Raw genomic sequence first — 24760 nt, forward strand, 5'->3', positions numbered from 1 at the left:
GTGTGTTGTCGCTTAAACCTATGCTGCCCTCTAAAGGTGAGGAGGAGTTTCATTCAAGCGGTGCAGCACAATTCTTGTACTGTATTTCAGCATGACTCATACACTTTTTTTACACTGACACGTGTATAGAGTTTTATTGAATGATTCAAACTTATTTTTGTGACATTTTTAGATCAAGTTCACACTCTTTTGTAGGAAAAGGTTCTCATGTTGACTTGTTACTGGGTTCCATAGGTGGTGCCCATTGACGTCTGTATTAAAGGGAAAGATGAAAGAAAGAGAATAAATGAGATGTTAAGACTGATACATGCACACAACAGTATGTAAGTAATAAATGGAGTGGAAATACTCATGTCAATATTTAAATAAAGTACCAAAAAATTATATTAAAGGATAGTAGTTGAGTACCGAAGGTGAGTGGGAATCACTTACCGATTCAGTATCAGCATCCTCGATCAGGTATGATACTTTTTGTCTACTGTAAAGATCTCTCTTCCTCATGCATGTTAACATAAACCAGTCTGCAACCACAGGCACCTGAGGAGAAACGTGTGTAACACTTAAATTCTTTGTATCGTCGTTTTCTGGGTGCAAGACTGAACACTTCTACATACCAAACTCAGGAATGACAAAGCTGCACCCAAGTTCACAATGGTTGGTACAATTCCAAATTTCCCTGCCTGCAAGAACCCCCCCCAAAAAATCCAAAATCAGTGAGTGAACACACGTTTTATTTATGAAATCATTACATTTTCAAGATCTGTTTAGGCCTCACAGTTCCAAAGACAATGACGTCGAAGCGGATTCCATATGCTTTAAATAATGTTCTTTCTTCTTCTCCATCTGGTGTCTTGTAGTATTTTGAAAATCTAAAGAGAGTGATTTCATGAGATTTGTCCATCTCTAGAAAAACAATTTATAAAAAATAGGCTCACCTGAAGTTATAACCAGGCGCCACATTGTTGACAGGGTGCTTGTTGTCCAGTCGGCGGAAGGTGTATTTTGGGTAACACTTCCCTGCCCACAAGTCCAGGTCACAGCTCCAGTCAATGAGAATACCAATAATGCCACCCTTTTAAATCGCAGAATACAGGAATTTCAGAAATGTACTCATTATCCAACTGTGTAACACAATGTCCACTCTCTTTACCTTTACAGCCATGTCTTGAAAGGTCTCCCCAGCCTCTGTCACTATATGTTTGAGGCGAAATATGGGGCAGTCTGGGTCTGTTTCACGACTGAATTCACATCTCTTCAAGTATGAAGAGGTAATATGAGGCAGTATGTTTCTTCTGGTGGAGCAAAGACAAGCATTTGGTATAATGACACCCACTAATGTATTGCATCGATAAACCTCTCTCACATGTGTTCATCTTACATGCAGATATTGTATACTGACCTGTGAAAGTTGAACTTTGGGTATGTGATGCTGTTTTTGATCAACACTGTAAAGTTTTCTGCTGCTCCCAGTAATGGTCGTCTGTGGAATACAAAAACAATATGTCAAGCCTCACCTGAACTATATTACTCTATAACAAATACTACGATGTTGCATTAAGTCTTACGCAGGCAGCTTAGTGTCTATTTCAAGAGGGCACCATGAGAGCACTTCACAGGTCTTGACCGTGGTGGAGTAGTTCTCACATAGCCCTGTTCGTATACCTGAGAGGACATTTTTTGTCGTGCTTTATTGTCATAATATTTACAGCTCGTATTTTAGCACATTAGCACAGAGAGGAACGCCTACCATTTCCCCGAGGATCGTTGTGTCCCTCAATGCAGTCACAGTCGTCCACACAAGTAGCTGTCGGGCTGGGAAGCTGCAGGATGAATTAATTAATCTGTTATTTCATATCAGAGGGATATTCTAAAGGGAAGGTTTATTTGCTCACCATGTATTCCAAACAGGTAAGATAATTACAATAATGAGCTGCGAAGCCGTAGCTTGTGGTAGCACATTTGGTCAGCTCCTGGCTCCATGCTGTAAGGTATGATGGTCTATTTTGAACTGGTGTACCACGTGTTATGTTTGTGCTCTTTAAAGTGGATGAAGTTTTAACTACAAAATGGCCTGTGTTTTAAACAGTAATATGTATGTATGTATGTACGGTAGTGTTTGCACATTGTCACTTAACTTCTGCTGCTTGACCTCAAGGATCATGATGTATTTAAAACACCATTAGAGAAGTTTGTGAACCTTAAAACTATGAGCTTCTGACCCATTTTTAAGTGCAATAACTTTTATTATCCACATTCCTGCTTGTTTTTCCTGCCCCTCACAACACCGTTTTGCTTTACAGTCACTTGACATTTCTTTGTGGCTGATTCAACGCGACAATAAATTCACGTGTATGGCTGTACATGTGCAGGGTTCACACAAATGTTTGCTTTTATGACAGTGGTGTTACCCGCAGCTGTAGAGAGAGCCAAAAAAAAAAAAACTGCCAAATTTTTTGATTTTACTTTGCAAGTTTACTTTAAAATGAGACAGATATTGTTCTCTTTGATGGACTAGTTTTTATTTCTTATTTCGTACATGTGAAAAATGGACAGCTAATCTCACCTTGCACGTCTTTGGGCCTGTTGTCTGTTTTGAAAATTGTAAATTAGGATGGTTTGAATGGTGCATTTATCATTTGTAACAGCTTTTTGGACGGTGATTTACCTCGTCTTTTCTATTAATTTAATGAATAAAGCCATGCTCTTACCCTAATTCTAACCAATCATCATGCCTAAACCTTTCCAACAAATTCAATCAAGTCAATCAGAATGGGATAGTCACGAAATACAGTCAGTGTAACTAGTCACTTACCTCAGGACATCGTGACTGAGTTTGTTGGGGTGTGACAACCAAATTCGTCAGCACAAAGAATGAACGATCACCCTGTTAGACAGAGCCGCAAGTTACTAAACACACACTAAAACACAGTCCAGAAATGTGAAATTAAAGATGGGTACACGTCTTTTTAAGTACCTGAGGAGGCATAACATAATCAGCCACATCCCAAAAACGAGGGTCCATGTCAGATGTGTTGGTAAAGACAAAACCTTTCACTTTGGTGGTGACCGTACTGATGACAGAGTCCGTGTCCTGGTAGGCCTTCTGGGTTACACACACGTATCTACAGGACGTTTACAGCACTCTTACACTGTACACTGTTTAAACTTTGGATCTGCATTTTACCACATTCCAACCCAGTGCAGCAAGCAATAAATGATTGTTTTTCATGACTTACCCGACCACATACAGGACCACCAGGAGTTGGGTGAACCTGAAGACAAATCCTACCCTTATGCTGGGAATAACCAGTGTCTTTGGGGTTTCATAATCAAACACATAGTGTAGAAAGCTCTGGCAGCAGCCTGTAGTCTTGCTCATCGCTGCACCACGAAGGACTCGGCAGTAATGATTACTGGACATTGCTGCCTGTATTCAAATCATTGTATTCAAATCACACTCGCTTTGGACACGTCATATTAATGTAGCGTTTCAAGTATGTTTAAACAAAACCTGTACTGTAAAAACTGTTTAGTAGCAATCACTGACTCTGCTAATAAAAAAGTAACTTCTCTTGGCATGAAAAGTGACTTTAGCTTAAGAAAACTCATGCCCTTTTAACCAATTCATTTGAATCAGGTGTGCTGGAGCAGGGAAACATGGAAAACATGCAGGGCAGTGTGCCTTGAGGACCAGGGTTGGGAAACACTGTTAGGCTATAAAACTTTACTCTAGCTCATATTCTTATCTCAGGTAACAAGCACATGTTTCCTGAGATACACACAGGAGAGTGAAGCTGTCAATTTAACATGCAAAAAAGTGCAAAGTGATTATACTCTGGGAACTAACTGGAGCATACACAATGTAACGTTTGTTGAAACAATTTCCCACACATTTACATGCCACCTTCAGATATACAAGCTAGGATTAAAATGCCAGTTAAAACCAAACCTGCACACCAGGGCTCTCAAGTTTTGAATGCAGGCAAGAGTGACATCTCTCTCCCTCCCCCCCGTTGGGTGGGTTGCAGGAATGGGGGTCTTTCATTAATGATATCATTAGTGTTGTTGTTATTAATAACTGTTCTGCTCAGACTCATGGGAGACGTGCTTGTTTCATGCCGTTTCGATAGCGATAGAGGAGCGCCGGAAAAAATTATTTCATATTTTTTCAGCGTGAGAAATACAATGTGTGGCGAGAGTGCGTGAAAAAGACCGAGAAGAGTGACTGTCACGCTCAATGCGTGAGACTTGAGAGCCCTGCTGCACACTGAGAGGACTTCAGCTCAGATGTCTTTTTGTGTCTCCCCACTTTCACAAGTGTAATGTACTTTTCTGCTGCACAATAACTGAGAGGTAACTTGTGTAACAGTTTGAGCAAGACCGGTTAAGAATGGCCTATTTTTTTATTTCAATAAACACACTGACTTTCATGATCACGGAACAGATACAATGTCACTTTTGGTCCAGTTGTACCTTTGATATAAAGTCTATATAAAACAACCATTTTATGTCACACAGACACTTTGGCATCCCATTTGGTCCAACAACAAAATGTCTCCGGTAAAATACTTTGTACCCATACACTTTCAAGTTTCTTTTTCTTTCAAAGTCCATGTTGCCAGAGTTACACTGGCATAAAAGAAAGGCTACAGCAGGTTGTATACACAATATACAAATGGATACTTTCCATTTTGCAATGTTATTTTTTTCATATAACAGCACACACAAAGACAGGATTATTCATTAATTAAACTAATCATGTTTAATCACTATGTTTTGTGTTTCAGCGTTGAATTTTCAAGTATGACATGAAGACATCTACACTGTAATTTATTAAAAATAAGACATAAGTCCACAGTTATGAGGCTACAATGAAGTGCTGACCTGGAAAACTAAATGTTCTCCAGTTAAAGCGTCACTCATCTGGGTCGTTCGGTACTTTCAGGGTAACACAAAGAATATCCTAAAAGAAAAAGAAAAAGTTTCAGGGATTTTATATTCGTCCGAAATCAAACTCAACCCCCCCCTCGTGCAGGCTGCGTTCATTGGCGTTGTCGAAGCTGTTCTTGCCGTGGATCTGTTTGAGGTGTTTGCGCAGTACCGGCTTGTGAGCGAACACCATGTCGCAGTAGTTACAGCGGTGCGGCTTATCCCCGCTGTGCAGGTTCAAGTGATCCAACAACGAGCACTTCTGGGTGAAGGTCTTGCCGCAGATTTTACACTGGAAGGGTTTGATGCCGGCGTGCACACGCATGTGCCGGTGCAGGTTGCCTTTCTGTGTGAAGGTCTTGCCGCACAGCAGGCACATGAACAGCTTGTGCATCTTGAGGTGGTTGGCGTAGTTCTCCAGTTGGCGGAAGACCCGGGCACACTTGGGGCACTGGTGGTACCACTGCAGGGGTTTGTCATAGTTCCTCTGGTGCCCGCTGTGTTTCTCTGCTGGAGGGGATGGGGGAGGGGGGCTGAGCGGGTATCCGGCCATGCCAGGTGGAGCCACCATCTCACTGCTACGGCTGTCCACGGTGGAGTTGATAAGCGAGTGCTGGGGTTCAGGGGAGTGGAGGGCAGCAGGAGGACTGGCAGAGAAGTGACCGGTGATGGAGTTTTCGGCTACATCCGACACAGACTCCACCTTTACAATGGTGATGTCATTTTCCATGATGCACTGCCTTGGACGCCTGCTCAAAGTCTGTACAGGGCTCTTGGGCTCTATAATCACATCGTCATCGTCACTGTCATCATTATTGTCTCCCTCAACCTGGCCCACAACCACCTCCTCCTCCTCCTCCTCATCATCATCATCTTCATCCTCGTCCTCCTCCTCCTCCTGAGGGACAGTCCGAACCTGAGAGTGCTCAGTCTCTCTCTGTGCATGCGAGGATAAACCCTCCGCCTTCTTCTCCCTCTTCATGTCCACATCCACCTCCAGCTGACGTGAAGCCTGAGGCTTGATGAACTTGCTAAGGGCTTGAGTGCACTGCTCCACAATGTGGCCCATTTGGAGGAAGCTGGCCACCGTCAGGTAATGCACCAGCTCCAGCTCAGGAAACTCCAGCTGGCCGGTGTAGCAGGACAGCAACAACTGCCGACCTACTTCTGCTTCCTGAATCATGGAGATCTGGACCTCTTTAGAGTCTTGCTGAAGGATGAACTGGTCTCTCAAGAAAGACGAGCCAGCAGCAAACACCACCTTGTGACCGGGAACCTCCAGCTGATTGATGCGCACTGTGACATCACAGAAGCGCCTCTGATGTCGAAGAAGGTTCATCTTCTGCAGCATGGAGTCTCCAAACGTGGTGAAGCGGAACTGCAAGATTACCTGGTTCTGGGCCATCGTGAACCGCAGGACGGCAGCTGCACTGCACCTGTTGGGAAAAATTCAGACACTGGATTATCTAGATTATTACTGAGCCGCAACACCATATTAACTGAGTGATTTTTGACATTTTGACTTTTACCAGGGTATTACAAATGGCAGGAGGCCACACCTACATGCAAAAACTCAATGATTTCACCATAGACTAAAGAGGTGTGGTGTGTTGTAAAATTAAACTATACCTGTCCTATCATTCAATAAGAGATAAAAAAAAAAAAGCACCACCTGTGGCAGTTACATTTGTATCTAACCATATCTTGAGCCGTTCTAATGAATGGTGAAACCATGGAGCCAGATGGTCGGTAAGAAAACCTGTCAATTTTAAGTTTGATTGTTTCAAAAGCTTCTTTTGTAGATTTTTCACCAATATGTTAAACTATAACAAACAAAAACAGACTCCAATATTCAATATGGTAATCAGGAAATAAACTATTTTCTTCGTTTTTTAAAAAATTTAATGGTTCCATACATTTCTTGGTGGTAGTTGTTAAGGACCAGCAAGTCACCAACACCCAAAAGCCTTATTTTATTATACTGTAAAAGACTTTGACGTTTTTTTTATACCGTTACGACCTGGCTATAATTTCCAGATAACCATAATGCTCATGTGAAGGTTTCGGTCATTTTTAAGCAGATGCTGGCTGTTGGTTTTTGCTGTCCAAGTTGACTAGACCAAAGGTAGCATTTCAATTAGCTTAGCCTGCCTGCTATCGTAACCCTGCCATTAGCTCCCCCCCCCGCCGAGGAAAACAGGTATCCTAAACGTTACTGTTGGGTTACAGTAAGACAAAACGTGAGCCTGTGTAAAGCAGCCGAGTCTGACATGAAGTGTAGAACCAAAACATTGACCATAAATCACATCCATTCGTCGCTTTGGCCTACTACTTAACTGTCAAGCTAACGGCACAGGTTATCTGACAATATGTACAACTGATGCTTATTACCTATATCATATCATGTTTTTAAATCGATTCAGCGCAGTGTTGAGGTGTTGCATACCCGTTAACTCCTCGTTAACAAGCCCTTAATGGATGGGTTGATGTCGGTGGGACTGTCTCTGTCTGAGGATATGAAGGAGCTGCTCCGGATGCAAAACAATTAAAGGCCCAGGACATGTCTACATTTTTGCTGTTTTCTTCACTATTTCATTCATTCAAACACGCAAAAAAATAAAATAAAAAAATAAAGAAAAACCAACTGTTTTGCTTCAATGAATCACAAGGTGTTAAAAATAATGTGAAAAGAATGATTCAAGGCACTGAGGTTACTTCCACTAATTAATTACTGACAAAAATCTTTTGCAAAGGACTAATTAGTTTTTGTGAACTTTCTCAAGTGTTTATACACAACACTTATAAAGGCTTTTGTAAATTAGTTTTTTGAGCAGTTTAATGGTCGTAAATTGATGGCGGTTTGTGTTCATAACTGTCAACGTGAATGACTAAAGGGGCCCAGAGGTGTTCTTGGGCCCTAAAATAGATACATACAATCCTTTATAAACACTCGGAAAGGGCTTTGAACAAATAAACAACTGAATGATCCAGAATTTCCTTCAGTTAAACAAAGACAAAACAGAGGTAATTGTCTTTAGAGACAAGAAGAATGATTAAGAAGCTGAGCTCCACCGCAGCCAGTAATGTTAAAAACAAAAAACCAAGGCAGAAATCTGGATGTCATTATGTACCTTAACTTCAACAGCCACATTAAGTCAGCCTACTATCACATGAAGAATACTTTAAGAATTAAAGGTCTAATGTGTCAGAGTGACTTAGAAAAGCTGCTCCGTGCATTCATCTTACTGTAACGGTGTATTTGCTGATCAATCAGATAGTTGCAGCCTATTCAAAAGGCTGCTGCTCGAGTCCTCACTAAGACAGAAAAATGGATCACATCACTCCAAGCCTGAGGTCTTTACACTGGTTTTCTGTCCATCACAGGTGATTTTAAAATACTGCCATTAGCTTTCACAAATCTAGGGGCAAAATACATCTTATATCTTCTGGTATGTTATGAACCTTCATGACATCTAAGGTAATTAGAAACAGGTTTGCTTTGTATCCCCAAAAGTTAGAAGTAAACATTGAAAAGCTGCTTTCAGTTTTGATGCACCATATGTGCAACAAACTCCAAGAGAACTTCAGGTCTGCGTCAACTCTTGCTTCTTTCAAATCAAACTGTGAGACTTTCCTGTTTACCATTGCATTAAAGTGACTGATTTAACAGAATTTTGTTGAACAATGACTTTCACTACACTTTATTTTTTTCTGTTTTTGATGCTTTTATGTTGCATTAAGTAAAGCACTTTGAATCAGTTCTTGTTTAATGTGTTTTATGAATATATTTGCCTTGCTTCACCTTGACAGAACACTGGCTGTGGGCAGGTGGTCTGAAAGGTCACGCTGAGACTGATGCAATCTGGGAGTGACTGGGTGAGAGATGCTGATTTTGGAGCTGTAAATTTGGAGCTAAACAGGAAGTTTAGCATGTGATTCAATATTGTGTCCCAAAAAGGCTTGAAATCGGATCTGCATGTCAACCATGTCATCGAGGAGCCTGGAAAATGTCACAAGAGTGATAATAAGTACTCATTCAGTGGATATGAAATAAAGTTTATTATAATTTGTCTTTTGTATTAAAAAATAATTGAATGAGTATTTATAGACTGTTTAGTAGGTAAGTGAAGACTTATTTCATTTGTTGCAATGACTAAAAAAAACACCACTGAGGACAGTTAAGCCTTCTTGACACACCTGTAAAAGAAGGCAGAAGGACATTACTCATTAAATTACATGCATCAGCTTGTACAGAACAGTTTTGTGCATAGAATTAACATCAGACCATTATCCTAAAAGCTTGAAAAAAAGGGTAACTGGATTTCTTTTTCTTGAAGACGTTTCACCCCTCATCTGAAACTGAAGCAGAACTGAAGATGTTTTTTTACATGAGAGCTGAAACATCTTTAAGAATCAAGAAAAATAAGTCCAGTCGCTCTTATTCAGTCTCTTAGGATCACCATGACCCAAATGACTGAGAATCTACATCCACACTTAGATTTTTCACATTAAAAAAATGGTTTCCATACCATGTGAAACTGTATCCACACAACAGAACCAAAGCAGCTACTCCCACTATCACAGCAGCAGACAGCGATGAAACCCTCAGGACATATGATGTACCTGCAAAGAGGACGCGTGTACTGTGAGTAACACTCGTTTCTGTTGCCCTCTGCTGTAACGTGAGAGTTTTGCAACTCTGGATTGTGTCCTCAGGATCACACACCAGGATAATTACCTGTGACTTTAGCCCACAGGACACAGCAACTTTTCGAGGCCTTGGAGAGAAAACTCAGTTCAGATAAGAAAATTCTGAGAAAAATATTCTAATAGTGCATCTCACAACAGTCTCAACCCACCATTTTCCACTGATTGACAGCTCGTAAGATGATATAATAGTTCTTGCCACTCTCCAGAGGTAGATTATAGAAGCTCCCGTAGAAGAGTCCATCCCCTACAGTAAAATTAACTTCTGTCCCAAGATTTCGAACATTAAGCTGGGCTGTGATGTACTCTGCTGGTGACTTTATTTTGCTTGATGAGTCCAAGCTTGCAGGAGAGGAGCAGTCAAACATCATGATCCCCTCTACCGGAAGCACAAAGACTTGGTACAAACTGTCAAATGAAGAACGAGATAACATGACTGTAACGATGACAACATTTTCATTTAATTATCTCTGCAACACCCCTCTGCAAGACCAGGATTCATGATAAAATTGGTCTTTTTCAGTTCATGTCCCCTGTGAGACACAATCATGTAAAAAAGAAACAACACCCTTCACAGCTGTTTTGAATGTTTTCCACTTCTGAATAATCTTTCTCTCAGTAGAATGATGGACTCCAAATAGTTTGGAAATGGCCTTATAACCATTCCCAGATTGATGGGCAGCAAGAGTTGCTAAAACCTGGTAAGGACCAGATAGGTTTCAATAATGACTCGATACATAAAACCTTAGAGTTAAAAGAGGGTGTACTTTCTTTATCATATGTCTGTATCTCACCCTTTACCATTATAGTTATTACCTTAGTGGATCCAGTGTGTTGGGCAATCTGTGTAACCTCAAAGTTGGAACTGGAGTTTCAAATTCTTTGTAGTAGACAACAGGTGCCAGAGGTACTATCAAACATAAAAGTATGTTATTATATTTCATGTTCACAATCTAACATTGTTGGCTCAGTATAGAGATATTTCCAGACAGAAAGCGTACCGTATAGTTTTCACATTAATGTACAAACTGTTTCATAAGGCCACAGTGCAATTTGCAGAGAAATGATACCTGTTAAAGTGGTGTTGGTGGTGATGGTAGCTGTGAATCTGACTGACTCTGCAGTGATGGAGACGCTGTAGTTTGTTAAAGGAAGCAGGTTGAGGCAGAGTTCCAGCTGATCGACCTTGGAGCTCAGAAAGTGCCTCCCTCTGTCATTAAAGGATCTCTGGTAGTCTCTGGATCCAGTGTAAGTCACCTGAATCATAAAACCCAGTGTGTCCGTCAGGGTTGCACAGTCCTTCCAACCACAGTGAGGGAACCCAGAAAACACTTTTGCTTACCTTATAAACTTCTACATCTTCATCATACTTTTCTGCTTTCCACCGCAGACAGTTTCCATTATAGATGAATAAGTGATTGATAGGTGGTTTGATTTCTGCATGAGATTAAATAAGATAAGATGTTATGGCTGCAAAAGATCAAAAAGTTATCAACAGATTATTTACATATGACCAGAGGCCTGCCAGCTCTAGCAGGACACTTTTAATGAACATTAGAACCTACAAATATTCTTATGTTTTTACCTGCTATGTTCATACTCACCTACACATCTCAGAGAAGCTCTCTGCCACTCTCCAGAGCTGCCACACACGGACACATTGCTGCCCCTCCAGCTGTGATATCCTGCCATGCATCGGTGGACCACAACACTTCTGTTATGCCAGACTACCTCTGATTTTGGGAGGAAAGGGACCGGGCCACATTTAGCTGGAAAAATAGAAGCCCTGAATGACTGATTGACTCAAAACATACTGCCGTTCAACCTACATACAGGATTAGTTTCAGCATGCACCCAGGGGAGACCAGAAGCCTAAAACTAACAAGCAACATGCTATGAGAAAATGACAGAAAACCCTTTAATTTGTGTTGATTCCTGGGAATCCCAGTGAAATCACATGCAGCTTTTTAAGTTGCCACAAAGTAAAACCTAAAATCATCACAGAACATGCAGGGTTAGACAATTTCCTCACAGAAACATGCCAGCAACATGCTTTCTGTGACAAATAATCACTCATGAACATATACAGAGACTGTTACTCTACCTTTGCACATTACAGTTACCTCCCCCCACTCTCCTGATAGTGAACATGTTGAAATATTATTTCCACTCTCCTGGTAAAATCCATCCATACATTCATACACCACAACAGTGCCTGGAGTGTGGTTACCATCCCACAGGAGGTCAGTGTTGGGGAGAATCAGTGGGGGACAACATCTTATTTCTGCGTACAAATAATTAGCACAGACTAAAGACGTGCAACAACACAGAAACACCACCAGGTAATCAATAATGGGAGCAGATTAACAGAATGAAAGACAAAGGGAACAACTGGCAGGCTTTCGTTACACTATATGTGCAATAAATGATTTCTTACAACAGTCTCAACTAAACATACAGTACTCCTTCAGTTGCGGTCTGATAGATTTATACAGTTAAAACGTTGCACCTTCACACCACAGATCAACATCCTCCCACAGTCCATTTTCTCCACATTTTGAGTAGTTTCTCATGCCTCTGGTGTAATATCCCTCCTCACATTGGTAATACACCATGCTACCAACGCGTGATGTGCCGTTCCAAAACATTTTGGCGTGCTGTTTAAAAAGAGGCTGCCCACAATTGATTTCTACAACAAGAAGACAGCAAGTCATTGTAGAGCACTGGTAGCTGGATGTAAAACAAACACTGACCCAAGTCACCTGAAACAAGACTTCTTATAGCTTCAGTGGTGCAAGAGTACTTTGAGTTGGAGGGTAACTCAATACAGGAACTCATTACACTCACATATAGAGGAATATAATTATCACCTTGACAGGAAAGAGAGACTCCATCCCATTGTCCACCGGTAGTACAAACTGATACATTCCCTTTTCCAACATTGACATATCCATGGGCACACTTATAAGCAACCTTAGAGCCTACAGTGGAGACTCTGTCCCACAGCATAAATGAATTGGAGATGGGTAAAGGTTCACCACAGTCAACTTCTATACATTCACAAAATGGAGAAAAGGTTATTAATTTGTGGAAAATATGAGAAAAAAAAAATTCTGAAGAAAATGTTACCTTTGCATAAAATATCAGACTTAATCCAGTAACCATTATTTGTGCACACTGATGCAGTGTTTCCTCCACTGTGAAAAAAGCCTATTTCACAAAAGTAAATCACTGTGCTTCCAGGGGTGGAGCTGCCACTCCACAACTTTGCAGTGTGGGGCAGTATAGGAGGGTCTCCACACAGTATCTCTAAGACAGGAAATGATGCACAATGAGGTTAAGTTTTAAAAAAATACCTAAAAACATTACACATTTTGTGAATATAACAAACACATTCTTAGAAATAAGTGTTACATGCAAAAACTGTCTTCTTTAAAGATTTTGACAGGAAAACCACTGCTATGATCGCACTTAAACAACGATGACTTGAAATAAAATCAATTGATAATAAAATAGTCATCCCTAACCCTGTTATTGGTTCCCTTTCAAAAGTAAATCACGTCTTAGCTTGTTCATATCAGGATTCAACTTATGCCAAAATAAGTCCATAAACTCAATTTAAAGATTAACATCTTTAAAATCTTTCCTTTTTTGTGTCATTCTTTGCATCCTGGCATAATTTTTGTCTATCATTGTCTTTGATGCTAATGGCTGAAACCACGACTCCAAATCGCTCCAGGCCATTCTGAAACTCTTTAGTAGTCTTTGGTGGCATTTTCTTATACAGAGTAGCGTTTCTTTTTTGCCTCACATCCTTGTCACTTCTGATGCTTTATAGACGGCTATATTTTCTTCTGTTATTCACTTCTTGTGTCATAAAACCATCATTAATGAGTCTGATTTCAGTTTTCTTTTAGAAACAAAAAACTCTAAATCTTTTATTTGCTGTTTCCAACATATGCAAATGTTTTAATTTTTTTCTCTATAAAGATTTTTCTTTCAGTCATATGACTCTTCATATAAAATATTCAGCCTTAGTAAAATTGTTTCATTTGCTAATATTTGCAAAGCTGTTTTTAAATTCTACTGAACTGTAAAGAGTGCCAATAATTCTGACCAGGACTTTGTACATAGTCTACTTTAAGAGCTTTAAGTTCACTATCATTGCTTACTGAGACGCTTGGTGGGAGCGAACCCTGCTTAGGGAAAGCTATTTGACTGCGTTTTAACTGCAAAAACAAGTCAAAATCTCTGCTGTGAAAAAAGCCAGTTCCACGTTACTGCCAAACAGGTGGTATCACTTAAATTTCACTGGTTCTTCTAAAGACAGTGTGAGCATGCAGCAACTAATCAGCCTGAATAAGTGAAAACACCTGAATCTACCATGTGAATCAAACGAAAGTCTTAATGGTAAGCATGAGAAACCATTTCCCACCTTTTCACCTTTGTAAAGACAACCACTTTAATAAATTCATTGTGTAAATTACCTTGGCACGACAGAGCTGGGGGTGTCCATTCACCGTTTTCATTACAGATGGAAACATTATGTCCTCCTTTGTTATAAAAGCCCTCTTTACAGTTATAGAGCACCGAGCTGCCAAGGGTTGTGCTATTGTTCCACACCTGCTCAGTGGATTCAATTAAAGGAGGATTTCCACACAAGATCTCTACGAGGAATAACATGCACCAAAAAAACATGTGACATGGATGAAGTATTCAGTGTGAAACTAGAAAAGTTGAAACTGTGATACATTGCATAAAACCGTTTTCTCTTGATTGATCTGACTGATAATGCCTGTCCTCCTGGAACTGGTTGAAAAATTAAATTATATGTTAAGAAAACATGCATGCGTCAGTCCATATTATTGCCCATCAACAGGTTTAAAAACCTTGTTTTTCTTGAACTTTGCTTGTTTTTTAAAACCAATGTGGTATAGTTGTGACTGAGGTCTTCTGATGTTCTCTTTTCACCAAGAAGAAATGATAAAAAGTGATAAAATCCTGTTCAGCAGAGTTTATCGAAAGAAACATGGAAAAAAGTATGGATATATCATTTTCACATGTCCTTGTAGTTTACTCATTGAAAAACTTTGATAATAATGCATTTTTTGTGTGAGGTCCAAGTGTTGCTGTGAGACTGACTGCATATAAAATATGTTACATTCACCAGCATGTTGCTAAGTTTAAGTTTTGGCCTTAACGTTAGACAGTTACAACGTTAGTAGCATACAGCTGGCTTACTCAAGCCGAAATAGCTCCATCTTTGTGAATAAACAGAAAATACTACGTAAAACTGGATGCCAGCATATAATTTACTCAGGATCCACATTACATGGTTAAAACTGATTAAAAATAGTGATTAGAACAGCTTCAAGCATAATTGTTTAATGTATTACTTGAGCATTCTGAATATTATGAACACCAAAGACCGTTACCTTCACAAACCAGGGTGGCTCCTCTCCATCGTCCATCAGCTCCACACACAGAGCTGTTGTCTCCCCTCCTCCACACAAAGCCTTCGTCACAGACAAACGTGGCCACACTTCTGTATGTGGTTCCTGTGACTGACTGTAGTACTGTGTCTTCCCCTGAGACAGGCTGGCCACAGTCAACCACTGGGTGGGACAGGAGCACACAAAACTTTAGATCCACTGACCATAAATCTAACATAAAAGAGGGACATTTCATTCAGGCAGGACCGCACTGAAGAACGTAAATGACATTAAAGTAGATCTTAGTTAGCCCTTACTTGTAATTATTTCCAGGTATTTCCTTTTTGAGGTTAACGTGTAGAGTTGGCAACAGAAATTATACATACTGTAGGAATACTTTAGCTTTCACAGTAAAAACTACCTAACTAATGTATTTATCATATCTAAATCCCATCAATTTACTTTTACCTTTGCAGAAAGCGCTGTCTCTCCTTGGGTGAAAGGGCTCAGGTCCATTGTGGATTTGGTATCCTACCTGGCAGCTGCAGTCAAAGCTGCCCTCGAGATTCCTGCACTGACCTCCTTCTCCACACAACCCAATGATCGTGCACTCATCAATGTCTGCAAAGGTAAGTAAAAATGTGACACAGCAAGAATGTCGCCAACATTCTTAGGCTTGTTACACAGATGAGGTCATTCTGTCAATTCAGCTCTTCTTTAGGAAATAAACAGGACAATATACTCTCTAGACTACAGATCTAGAAAGTCTACAATGAGTATTATGTCAATTCAAAATGACAAAATTACTTTAAAGACCCCAAGAGTGTCAAAACTCACCCTGGCAGTGGGTTCCATCGTTTGGGATGAAGACGGCCATGTTGTTAGAAGGGCTGTATCCAGCCAAGCATGTACAGTAGTAGCTGCCGTAAGTGTTGTGGCACATCGTGTGCTGCCCACAGATCTTAATGGCTCCTATCTGGCACTCATCTTTGTCTGGAGGAAAATATGCAAGATCATTAAATGCTCTCTTTCTGCTTGACAAATGTCTGAATGACTTCTGGAAAGACATTCATGTTCCCCAGATTGATTTAAGCCTTAGATTTTTCATCTAACACCAACAACAGGTTTATCTCTTCTGATTTTCTGCTAATAAATGCTCCACGGTGTTACTCAACAAGTTGCTAACTTTGTCCGCCTGCAGAGCAGCTGCTGAGCAGGTGGCATATTGTGTATATCCTTTTGAAATGTACTGGTAAAAGAGGTCTGAGGTGCAAAACAGTAAAACTGCAGGTGAGGAAACCAGAAATTAAGAGATCTGTACAACCTCATCTCTATGAGGGATCTTTCTTGATCCACGGGTAATGTAAAAATAGTAATTAGCGTAGCTGTAAAGATGCAATGGATCTACAATGAATGGTCTCCAGTGTAAAAATGGATCAATTTACCAAAACTTTAAACACTGAGTTCATTTGTCATTGCAAAACACTTTTCCCAGCATAATAATTCTCAGACACATAATAACAAAACTCTCTACCTTGGCAGAAGGTTCTTCCGTTTCCAACAAAGCCATACTTGCAGTTACAAACTTTGCCAGAGCCATCTGTCTTGTCCTCACAAGTGGCGTTAGTGTGGCAGGTTGCACACACATCCAGCGCAGTCTGGCCCTCTGCTTGCATACCTGAGGGATCGGAGGAACATCCATCCATCAGTGTATTTGTTCCAATGTTCTCTAACAGTCAGTGACACATAAAAATGTTAAAGATACTTCTTATATTTAGTAATCACCTCACCTGAAAGTACAAAGAGCAGAAAAAACACAATAATTGTCCTGCTTCTGACATCCATCCTCACTGAGAGTCACCCAGAAGCTGTCTTCACTTCATCAGAAACTTCACCTCCTCATCCCTTTCCTCCTTTTTATTTTTGTACTTCCTTCTCGTGGACGGCTGTGACGCCGAGCTTGTTCGATAACCCACACTCAGAGGGCGCTGAGAGTGGGTGAGCTGAGGTCACCCTGAGAATGGCTTCTTTTCTCAATGGTCTTCCTGCAGCTGGTGCGTTTGCGGCCTCATCTGTCACTCTCTGGCACATTCAGTTACTACTGCTGATGACGGCTTCAGTGCTCACTCTGGTAAACTGCACACTCACACTGTGGTAACTGATAACGGCTATATTTGGCCAAACGAACCTGCTGGATGTTTGCTCATAAAGATAGCTATAGGTAAGGGTCTTTTCTTGACGTATTTTTGGTAGTTGTGTAATTTTGTTTAACTTTGTTTTATTGCATCCTTCTCTTTAAAAAAAACCCAACTTTTTAACAATATAATTTTGTGTAATGACTGTTATTTGGCTCTTTGTCTGTGAACAGGTCTGTATGAATTAAATTTGGTTGCTTCTAGAGAACTTGATATCAATGACTTGCATTACTATTGTGGTCCAGACTTCCAGCACAATAGTACAGTTTGCCATATGTTTGGTGACCACTCTATTAATCCTACTTTTTAATCCACAGTTTCACCGACATCCTTCCTTTTCTACAACTGGGTCTGCAGTGGGCGCTGGGGGGTGTGAGCTGGCCAGCTGTGGGAGGGGGAGATAAGTCTGGTGAACTCCTATCTCTCAGTCCAGCAGGGTCGTTACTGGGGTTTTGCTGTCACTCAAACGAGTACGATAGCGTCTCACCACAGTTTCTGCACGACCGGACTGATCAAATGTCCCTTCAGAGAGCCGAGCCCCCGTCCTTAGACCTCTATGTCCAAACCTCTCTCTGAACTGTGAGTCTGTGTAAGACCACATCTGGAACTGCATCCGATCGAGTACAAATAAACATTTTAGATGCAGTTAGCTTTATTCATCTGAGTTAAATCTCTAATAATATTTAATAGCTGTGATGTGTCCGTATTGTGGCATTCGTTATTCTTTTGTCATTTTGTTTACTGATAAACCAGATGTTTTTCAACAGTAAAACAAAAAGGCCAAAACATTTAATTAAATGAACAAACAACTGGTCTGTCGCGGCCTTTTAAATTTCCAAATGATATTTTCCAAGAAAGGCCGTGCGTGGCAGCAGGTGGTTGTGTTCTTGCACGCACTTCAGTTGTTAAAATATATGTAGTTTATTTTTTACCAACAAAAAATATGAACAAAACAATAACAAAAAATTCTTATGATTTAGATGAAAACGAAAGTTAACTTATTTGAATTAAACAAGATCTGAAAGTGGTCAAAAAAATCATTCCACCACCACCTCCCATCCTCACACCAGACATTTGACCCACAAAAAAGAGCCCCTGGTGTGTTCTTAATCTGTATGATTAATGGGCGGGTCTAAAAGTCACCAAAATAATTTAAACAATCTCAAATACAAAATGAACCCCAGATCTTGACTCCAAATCAACCAAAGTATATTCCAATATCCCAAAGAAAACCAAACCAATAGAACCCATGACTAAGAAAACATAAATGGCCACAACAGGTCAGTAAAGTAAAGTAGCTTTTTTTTTTTTAGGAAAATTTAAAATTGGGTTAAAACCTGTATGACTATTGCTTCTGTTTTGTTTCCAAGAGACTCAAATGAATGGAAACACATAAAAGTGAGGCACCAGGTGTGAATGGAGAGTAAAAAGTGAAGTGTTGTACACCTGTATGAAAGAAACAACTCTGAATAAACACAATAACAACGCCCCACCTGAGCGACACTTTGGCTTACTAACGGTCTTAACACTGGTTGTGAAACAGGGACTTTATCTTGGTAGAACCTGTCATATACAATGAATGATGGAAGCTATAGACCTTAACTCAAGATCATCAGGTAAGAGGCTGAGGAATCACTCTGTTGCAGTGTTGTATAAAGTACTGAAATCTCACACTCAAGTAAAAGTATAGGTACCCCTCCAAAATATGACTTTGGTAAAAGTCCAAGTCACTGACTGAAATGTTACTTGAGTTAAAGTCTTGAAGTATCTGAAACGTCTTGTACTTAAGTATGAGAATTACTGTAAAAATAGATGTACTTAAGTAATGTAATGAAAAGTATAAGTAAAAAGCAAACAAGGCAAATGCAGTTTGAATGACATTTTTTATATTTTGGGTAAACTTTGAAGGTCAAATACACTTAAAATCTACACACAACCAAGTGCAGGCAAAATTTAGACCAGGTTTAGACAGAAAATACAAACTTTATGAACCTTTAAGTTTTTCTTCTTCAAGTAAGGTCAGTGCTGAAAATGAGGCGTACATTAGACCATTAAGAAAAAAATTAAACAAAAGAGGCTGCTACTGTTATTGCCATCATTATAAACAAGAAGAAAAAAGAAGAATAAAAAGAATAAAGAAAAAATAGGAGAAAACTGAAGCTTATCTGGCATCTGAAGAGGGAGTCCAGTTTGAAACTCCTTTTGTAAACCTTTCTAAAAAATAAATAAAATAACTCAGTACAGAAAATGCGGCCAACATCACCAAGAAAAAAAGCAGTTACGATTACTGTACTTCACAAGCTATAGGAGGTGCACACACAACCGGTCATTATACAAAAGAAAAAAATAATTGGGAGGGAACTGCAGCTTTTCTGGCATCTGAAGAGGAAGACCTTTTTTGTAAAACTACCTTAAAACCTAAAAAAGGGGAGTTTCTGTAAGATGGAATTTCCACGTCTTTGGGCAGGCATAACATACATGGGGTCAAAACACTGTTGTGTTTTTTCTCTCTCTCTCTCTCTCTCTTTTTTTTTTGTAACGAGTAATTAAACCGAACAATGAAAATGTATTGGAGTAAATGTATGCAATTAAGTTCGGAAATATAGTGAAGTAAAAGTGAAAGTTGTCAAAAAATGTTAAACTTGAGGAAAGTACAAAGTATTCCAAAATATACTTAAGTACAGTAGTGAAGTATTTTTACTTCGTTACTATACAACACTGCTCTGTTGTTGGGTGGTGATCCATATCTACTGAGGTCCAACGACAAGAGAAATACGCATCACAAGACTGTTTTCAGCAGTGGGTGTAAAGCTTTACGATTCTGGGTACATGAATAAACACACAAGACTAAATTTTATTTTATTTTATTTAATGTTAGCACCAGTATGGAGAGAGATTAGTCTCAAAACCGCTGACAAATGTGTAAATGACAATCCACCAGTTCCACATACATCACAAATACGTTTCATTATTTACAAATAAATATATTTCATTTTGTGTCTCACAGTCTGCGTTTTATACAAATACTGTTAAATTCATTAATACTCATTTTGGTTTTTATATATACATCATGATTTGGATGTGAAAGTGAACGCATTTGTTTCAAATTTTGTTGCATATATTTGTAAAATCAAAGTTACAAAATTAGAATGTATTTATAACTTGGTGCATCTGCATTTGTGGATTAAGTCACAAGCCTGTTTTCTGTGCCGTATTTTTGTTCATTTTCTCTCGTTTTTTTTTTGGATTTTGAGACTTTCCTTTCGCCTTTCTGCACCTGATCCACACACAAATGCAGCAGCCCATTCACAAATGTGCCAAGCAAGCGAACGAGCTGCCGCTAGGGGCCGCTGTTGCTAAGTTTCACTGTGGTTGTGGATGGCGGTGCTCCTAGCTTCCAGATAACATCCCTGCTGCCAGCAACAACCAGGCATCGCTCCAGGAGAGCGGCATGGTGGGTCAACCGGCGTCATCTTCTAATGGAAATTCGTCTACAGTGAGTAAAAATATAAGGATCTGTGGTCATTAAAGTTGTGCAATAAACCACAGATTTGACCGTGAAAATTGTATAATATTTTAGTGAGTCTAATTGTTAGCTAACCCCATCGTTTAGCTAGCTAGTCATCACAGTGAAGACTACGACGCTGAAGTTGGCATCCAATTCACCAGCCTCCGATTCGCGGGGTGGGCATAAAGGGCCATTTCACTGCATTTTTTGCATTTTGATCGACCAAAACAAGGTCATGTATGGAAACTACAATAGTTACACTGCTCAAATCTGGATGGAATTATTCTAAAGAGGCTGTAGATTCATTAAAACCTTGTTTGGGATTTGTGGAAATACAGAATAGGGCCATTTGACTGCATTTTTGGTATTCTGATCACCCTGAACTGGGTCCTGTATGGAAACTACATTACTTAGACTGCTCAAATCTGGATAGAATTATTCTAAAGAGGGTACAGAGTCTTTAAAACACATTTTATTATTTGTGAAAACTTTATTTGGTCATTGAAAATTCAAAAAGTTCCTCTGAGCTTTCTTTCTTCTTTTCATTTGGACCATCCAAAACCAGAACCTGTATGAAAAATAATTAAATATGGGTTTAATCATTGATCACATGATATAAATGATATCAAACACACTTTAGAATTTGTGAAACCTTTCTTTGTACCAAAATTCACAGAAGTCCTCGCCTCTCCATGTTCATTTTAATTTCCATGAGGATCTCCTGTCTTTCACTACATAGGAAAAAGAAAAAGTTCATGCATTTTACGTCACTAACTACTTACAAGAGTCTTTTTCACTTGTTGACTTTATTCTCATGTTCTTTTATCTAGAAACAATGACTTCTCTCACCTTTCTTCCATCTGCCCGTGGTCAACCTCTGCCACCGATTCAATCACTTCCAGAGCCTTTATTGTTGCCTGCATCAGACATCCCATAGTCCAACCATTAATATGCCCTATTCTGTATTGGATGCTTTGATGAAATCTGCATCACAAATTTATTGCTGTCATCTCATTAATCTTTCCACTAACATGTGCTATCATTTCAGACCCTGCTTGTCTTCTCCTGCTCCCATCCTAGTCATCTTACCTCCCATCTGAGTGCAGACAGGACCTCCTTCATCCCTTTATTAACACTATCTTAGATACTGTACCACAACTTCCTAATTATATCGTCTATCAAACCCATAGTATTTTGCCATTATGTGTTATGTGCACTGATGAATTGGATATTAAACATTACATTTAGCTGTTAGAGTTAACCCTATACCAGACAAGACAATTTGTGAATGTAAGGTTGAAATACATTTACTTAATCAAGATTGTCTTTCTGGAATGTCGAAGATGTCTTTTGGGTTAAACTATTTCTTCATATCTTCAAGTGGTTGCCAGTGAGAAATAAACTTCTTGTTAAGTTGTTGTAATATAGATAGTACAGTGTGTAGTTTGGTCAGTTAAAAATGTGTAGTGTTGTCGTGTCTCCAGAGTAGAGTAAAATAAATTACAACGGGAAAATGGGCTACTGTAATGAAGGTAATCTTCATTCTGACTTTTGGTCTTTGAGGTCACATGAGTAGTATTTTTAATAATGTGGCACAAATAAATTGTCAAATGTTTTATTGAATGTGTATATTAACAACAAGTGGGTGTGCAGATCCTGTGTTGCCCTCAGCGGGGAGTGAGGGGGGACCAGGCCTGTAAAGGGAAACATCCAGTCAGTTAGTAGCCTGAAATGCTCTGTGATAAGGATACATGTAGCTAAAGGATGTGATAAACTGTGAGGTGACTATGCTGTTTGGAATTGTGAATTCTGAAATTTGTGTGTAAAGTCATTCACCTATGTCTCTTCTCCAGGGTGCTCGGTCAAAAGAGTCCCTACATTCAGTCTGCAGCGTTTGAAGGTTCCGGGTCGTACCATGTGCTGATTGGTGTAGGGGGGAGTGCACCAGAATCAGTTAGGGGAAGTCTTTGGTAGATTTGGTACTTTTGTTTAGACATGCTAGGAATTGAGTGATTTTATAATAGAGGGTAAATGTATTTTAAGGTTTTTGTGTGTTGTTGTTATGGGGATGTGTAATGGGAGGAGCAGGAATCCTCCAGGGGTTTGGTTGGTGGAGCCAGAGTAGGATAAAAGGCTGCCAGTTGTACCAGTGAGAGAGTTGGTCCTGTTGCTACTAATGCTGCTAGGACCACCGTGCTCCTGGTCCGCAGTATGTGTCCATGTTAAAGTGTATGATTGATGTAAATGTTGGTGAATAAAACACCCGGTTGGTTCATCACTACCTCTGCCTCAAGCCTCCTACCTTGCATATCCAGCTGCTACATGGCCATCCTAACAGATACATATGTCCATGTACAGTATTCTAAATCATGTAAGCACAACCTAATGATTACTTTTGGTCTTAACCACCCATTATTTTGCATTAAATACGTCAAATAAAATACATTTTTATTTTCTTGACATGTCTTGTAAAATGGCAACTGGAAACAAACTTTAGCCAAATAGACAGTTTTTAATCTCATTATTACAATGGCAGGTTATCACATTCACAAACAGGCTAAAGGACTGCAAGGCAAAGACAATGTTGAACAGTTGTTTTACAGACATCTAAGATAGTGTTAATAAAGGGATGAAGGAGGTCCTGTCTGCACTCAGATGGGAGGTAAGATGACTAGGATGGGAGCAGGAGAAGACAAGCAGGGTCTGAAATGATAGCACATGTTAGTGGAAAGATTAATGAGATGACAGCAATAAATTTGTGATGCAGATTTCATCAAAGCATCTAATACAGAATAGGGCATATTAATGGTTGGACTATGGGATGTCTGATGCAGGCAACAATAAAGGCTCTGGAAGTGATTGAATCGGTGGCAGAGGTTGACCACGGGCAGATGGAAGAAAGGTGAGAGAAGTCATTGTTTCTAGATAAAAGAACATGAGAATAAAGTCAACAAGTGAAAAAGACTCTTGTAAGTAGTTAGTGACGTAAAATGCATGAACTTTTTGCATGAGCACCCAGAGTGGTGTAAAAAGAGAGTGGCGACACTCCCATAGACTTCTATAGAAAGAAAGGAATGCGGAAGTCACGTGGGTCATGGAGACGCCACAGTTCCAAACAAGGGACGCAGCTCCGTTAACCTCAATTGCTCGTCAAGAACAATTACTGGTAAGTTAATAAAATAACAGCATTTTAAACGTTTTTTTTACATTTTTAAGCATTATCTATCAGAAGTACACTCTTAGACATCGTTATTTTTAAATTTGGTTAGCATGAAATGTCGATGTTGAAGTTAAAAATGGAATGGATTTAGGGACCTAGCTTAAAGCTTCGTAACGGAGGCTAACGTGAGGTAATTAACGTGATCATTTCACTAAAGTCCGTTAACTTTTTATTGTCAGGTGACATTGTGTAAAGTTGTTTTGATTGTTAGGTTTTAAAACATTACCAAAATACTATATATTTAATACATTTTTGGTATTTCTGACGTATTTTCTCCGGTAAATTGATTAAATTACAACATTTTTGGCATAGTGAGGCATTAGCTGACTGGTCTTTAATTAAGTAAGTGTTTTTTCAGCATGACTTTGCAGCTGTGATAATGAATTTATTAATTTCTCTTGTTGTTGTCAGGGAGCTCAGCAGATGTGGTGCTCGCTGCTGTCATGGATCAACCCTCATTAGGACTTCAGAACTTTTCTACAATGTCCAAACCCTTGAATTTGATCAAATACAGTTCATTGTTGCAGATTAATCTACCCAACAGTATAAATAGCAGTAAAATAACTTCTTTATTAAGGCTTGCTTTACATTTTCCATGATGACATTTTATAATAAAATGCTTGGTTTAAATCTGTTTTGTTTATATTTTTTCACAACTGACACTGACTAATATGTTTTTTAACCAGAAAAAAAGTTAAATTCATATTTTAATCCATCCATCCATCCATCCATTATACCCGCTGAATCCGTCGATCGGGTCGCGGGGGGG

At 39.5% G+C, this 24760-nt stretch overlaps 3 protein-coding genes across 6 annotated transcripts; all 3 read right to left on the bottom strand.

Annotated features, from left to right (window-relative positions):
• Positions 1-85: 85 nt before the first annotated feature.
• On the bottom strand, positions 86-4297 carry p2rx4b (purinergic receptor P2X, ligand-gated ion channel, 4b). The gene is made up of 12 exons (XM_075468277.1): positions 3237-4297; positions 2975-3122; positions 2813-2884; positions 1748-1820; positions 1566-1662; positions 1400-1480; positions 1151-1292; positions 936-1072; positions 776-869; positions 615-680; positions 433-537; positions 86-251 (listed from the first exon to the last, which is right to left on the bottom strand). Exons 1-12 carry the CDS (start codon positions 3419-3421, stop codon positions 219-221), a joined length of 1233 nt encoding a protein of 410 aa, XP_075324392.1. The 5' UTR covers positions 3422-4297; the 3' UTR covers positions 86-218.
• Positions 4298-4384: 87 nt separating this feature from the next.
• zbtb26 (zinc finger and BTB domain containing 26) lies at positions 4385-6334 on the bottom strand. Its single transcript, XM_075468276.1, has one exon. The coding sequence runs from the start codon at positions 6332-6334 to the stop codon at positions 4994-4996; it is 1341 nt and encodes a 446-aa protein (XP_075324391.1). The 3' UTR covers positions 4385-4993.
• Positions 6335-9037: 2703 nt separating this feature from the next.
• Positions 9038-17598, bottom strand: susd1 (sushi domain containing 1). 4 transcript variants are annotated; one of them, XM_075468273.1, is made up of 18 exons: positions 16859-17597; positions 16603-16746; positions 15906-16061; positions 15537-15689; positions 15072-15251; positions 14124-14303; positions 12766-12945; positions 12507-12686; positions 12146-12325; positions 11867-11920; positions 11241-11405; positions 10979-11073; positions 10707-10893; positions 10453-10546; positions 9789-10044; positions 9668-9707; positions 9459-9552; positions 9038-9126 (listed from the first exon to the last, which is right to left on the bottom strand). In XM_075468273.1, the coding sequence occupies exons 1-18, from the start codon at positions 16911-16913 to the stop codon at positions 9108-9110; spliced, it is 2412 nt and encodes an 803-aa protein (XP_075324388.1). In that variant the 5' UTR covers positions 16914-17597; the 3' UTR covers positions 9038-9107. The 4 variants fall into 4 exon arrangements, with proteins under 4 accessions (XP_075324388.1, XP_075324386.1, XP_075324389.1 ...); XM_075468271.1 differs by lacking the exon at positions 9038-9126 and having other exon boundaries at positions 9380-9552; positions 16859-17598; XM_075468274.1 differs by lacking the exons at positions 9038-9126; positions 11867-11920; positions 12146-12325; positions 12507-12686 and having other exon boundaries at positions 9380-9552; positions 16859-17594.
• Between the last annotated feature and the right edge of the window lie 7162 nt (positions 17599-24760).

This window comes from Odontesthes bonariensis, chromosome 6 (assembly GCF_027942865.1).
Source record: "Odontesthes bonariensis isolate fOdoBon6 chromosome 6, fOdoBon6.hap1, whole genome shotgun sequence".
NCBI lineage: Eukaryota > Metazoa > Chordata > Actinopteri > Atheriniformes > Atherinopsidae > Odontesthes > Odontesthes bonariensis.

Bases quoted from the DNA above. Each gene is read 5' to 3' on its own strand.
- p2rx4b (XM_075468277.1), bottom strand. From the start codon at position 3,421: ATGTCCAGTAATCATTACTGCCGAGTCCTTCGTGGTGCAGCGATGAGC. The intron at 538-614 runs GTATGTAGAAGT...GTTTCTCCTCAG, and splicing joins CTTTGTCATTCCTGAGTTTG to GTGCCTGTGGTTGCAGACTG. The intron at 252-432 runs GTAAGTGATTCC...CCTTTAATACAG, and splicing joins AGGATGCTGATACTGAATCG to ACGTCAATGGGCACCACCTA.
- zbtb26 (XM_075468276.1), bottom strand. From the start codon at position 6,334: ATGGCCCAGAACCAGGTAATCTTGCAGTTCCGCTTCACCACGTTTGGA.
- susd1 (XM_075468271.1), bottom strand. From the start codon at position 16,913: ATGGATGTCAGAAGCAGGACAATTATTGTGTTTTTTCTGCTCTTTGTA. The intron at 15,252-15,536 runs GTAAAAGTAAAT...TGTCCCACCCAG, and splicing joins AGACAGCGCTTTCTGCAAAG to TGGTTGACTGTGGCCAGCCT. The intron at 12,687-12,765 runs GTAACATTTTCT...GTGAATGTATAG, and splicing joins GTCTGATATTTTATGCAAAG to AAGTTGACTGTGGTGAACCT.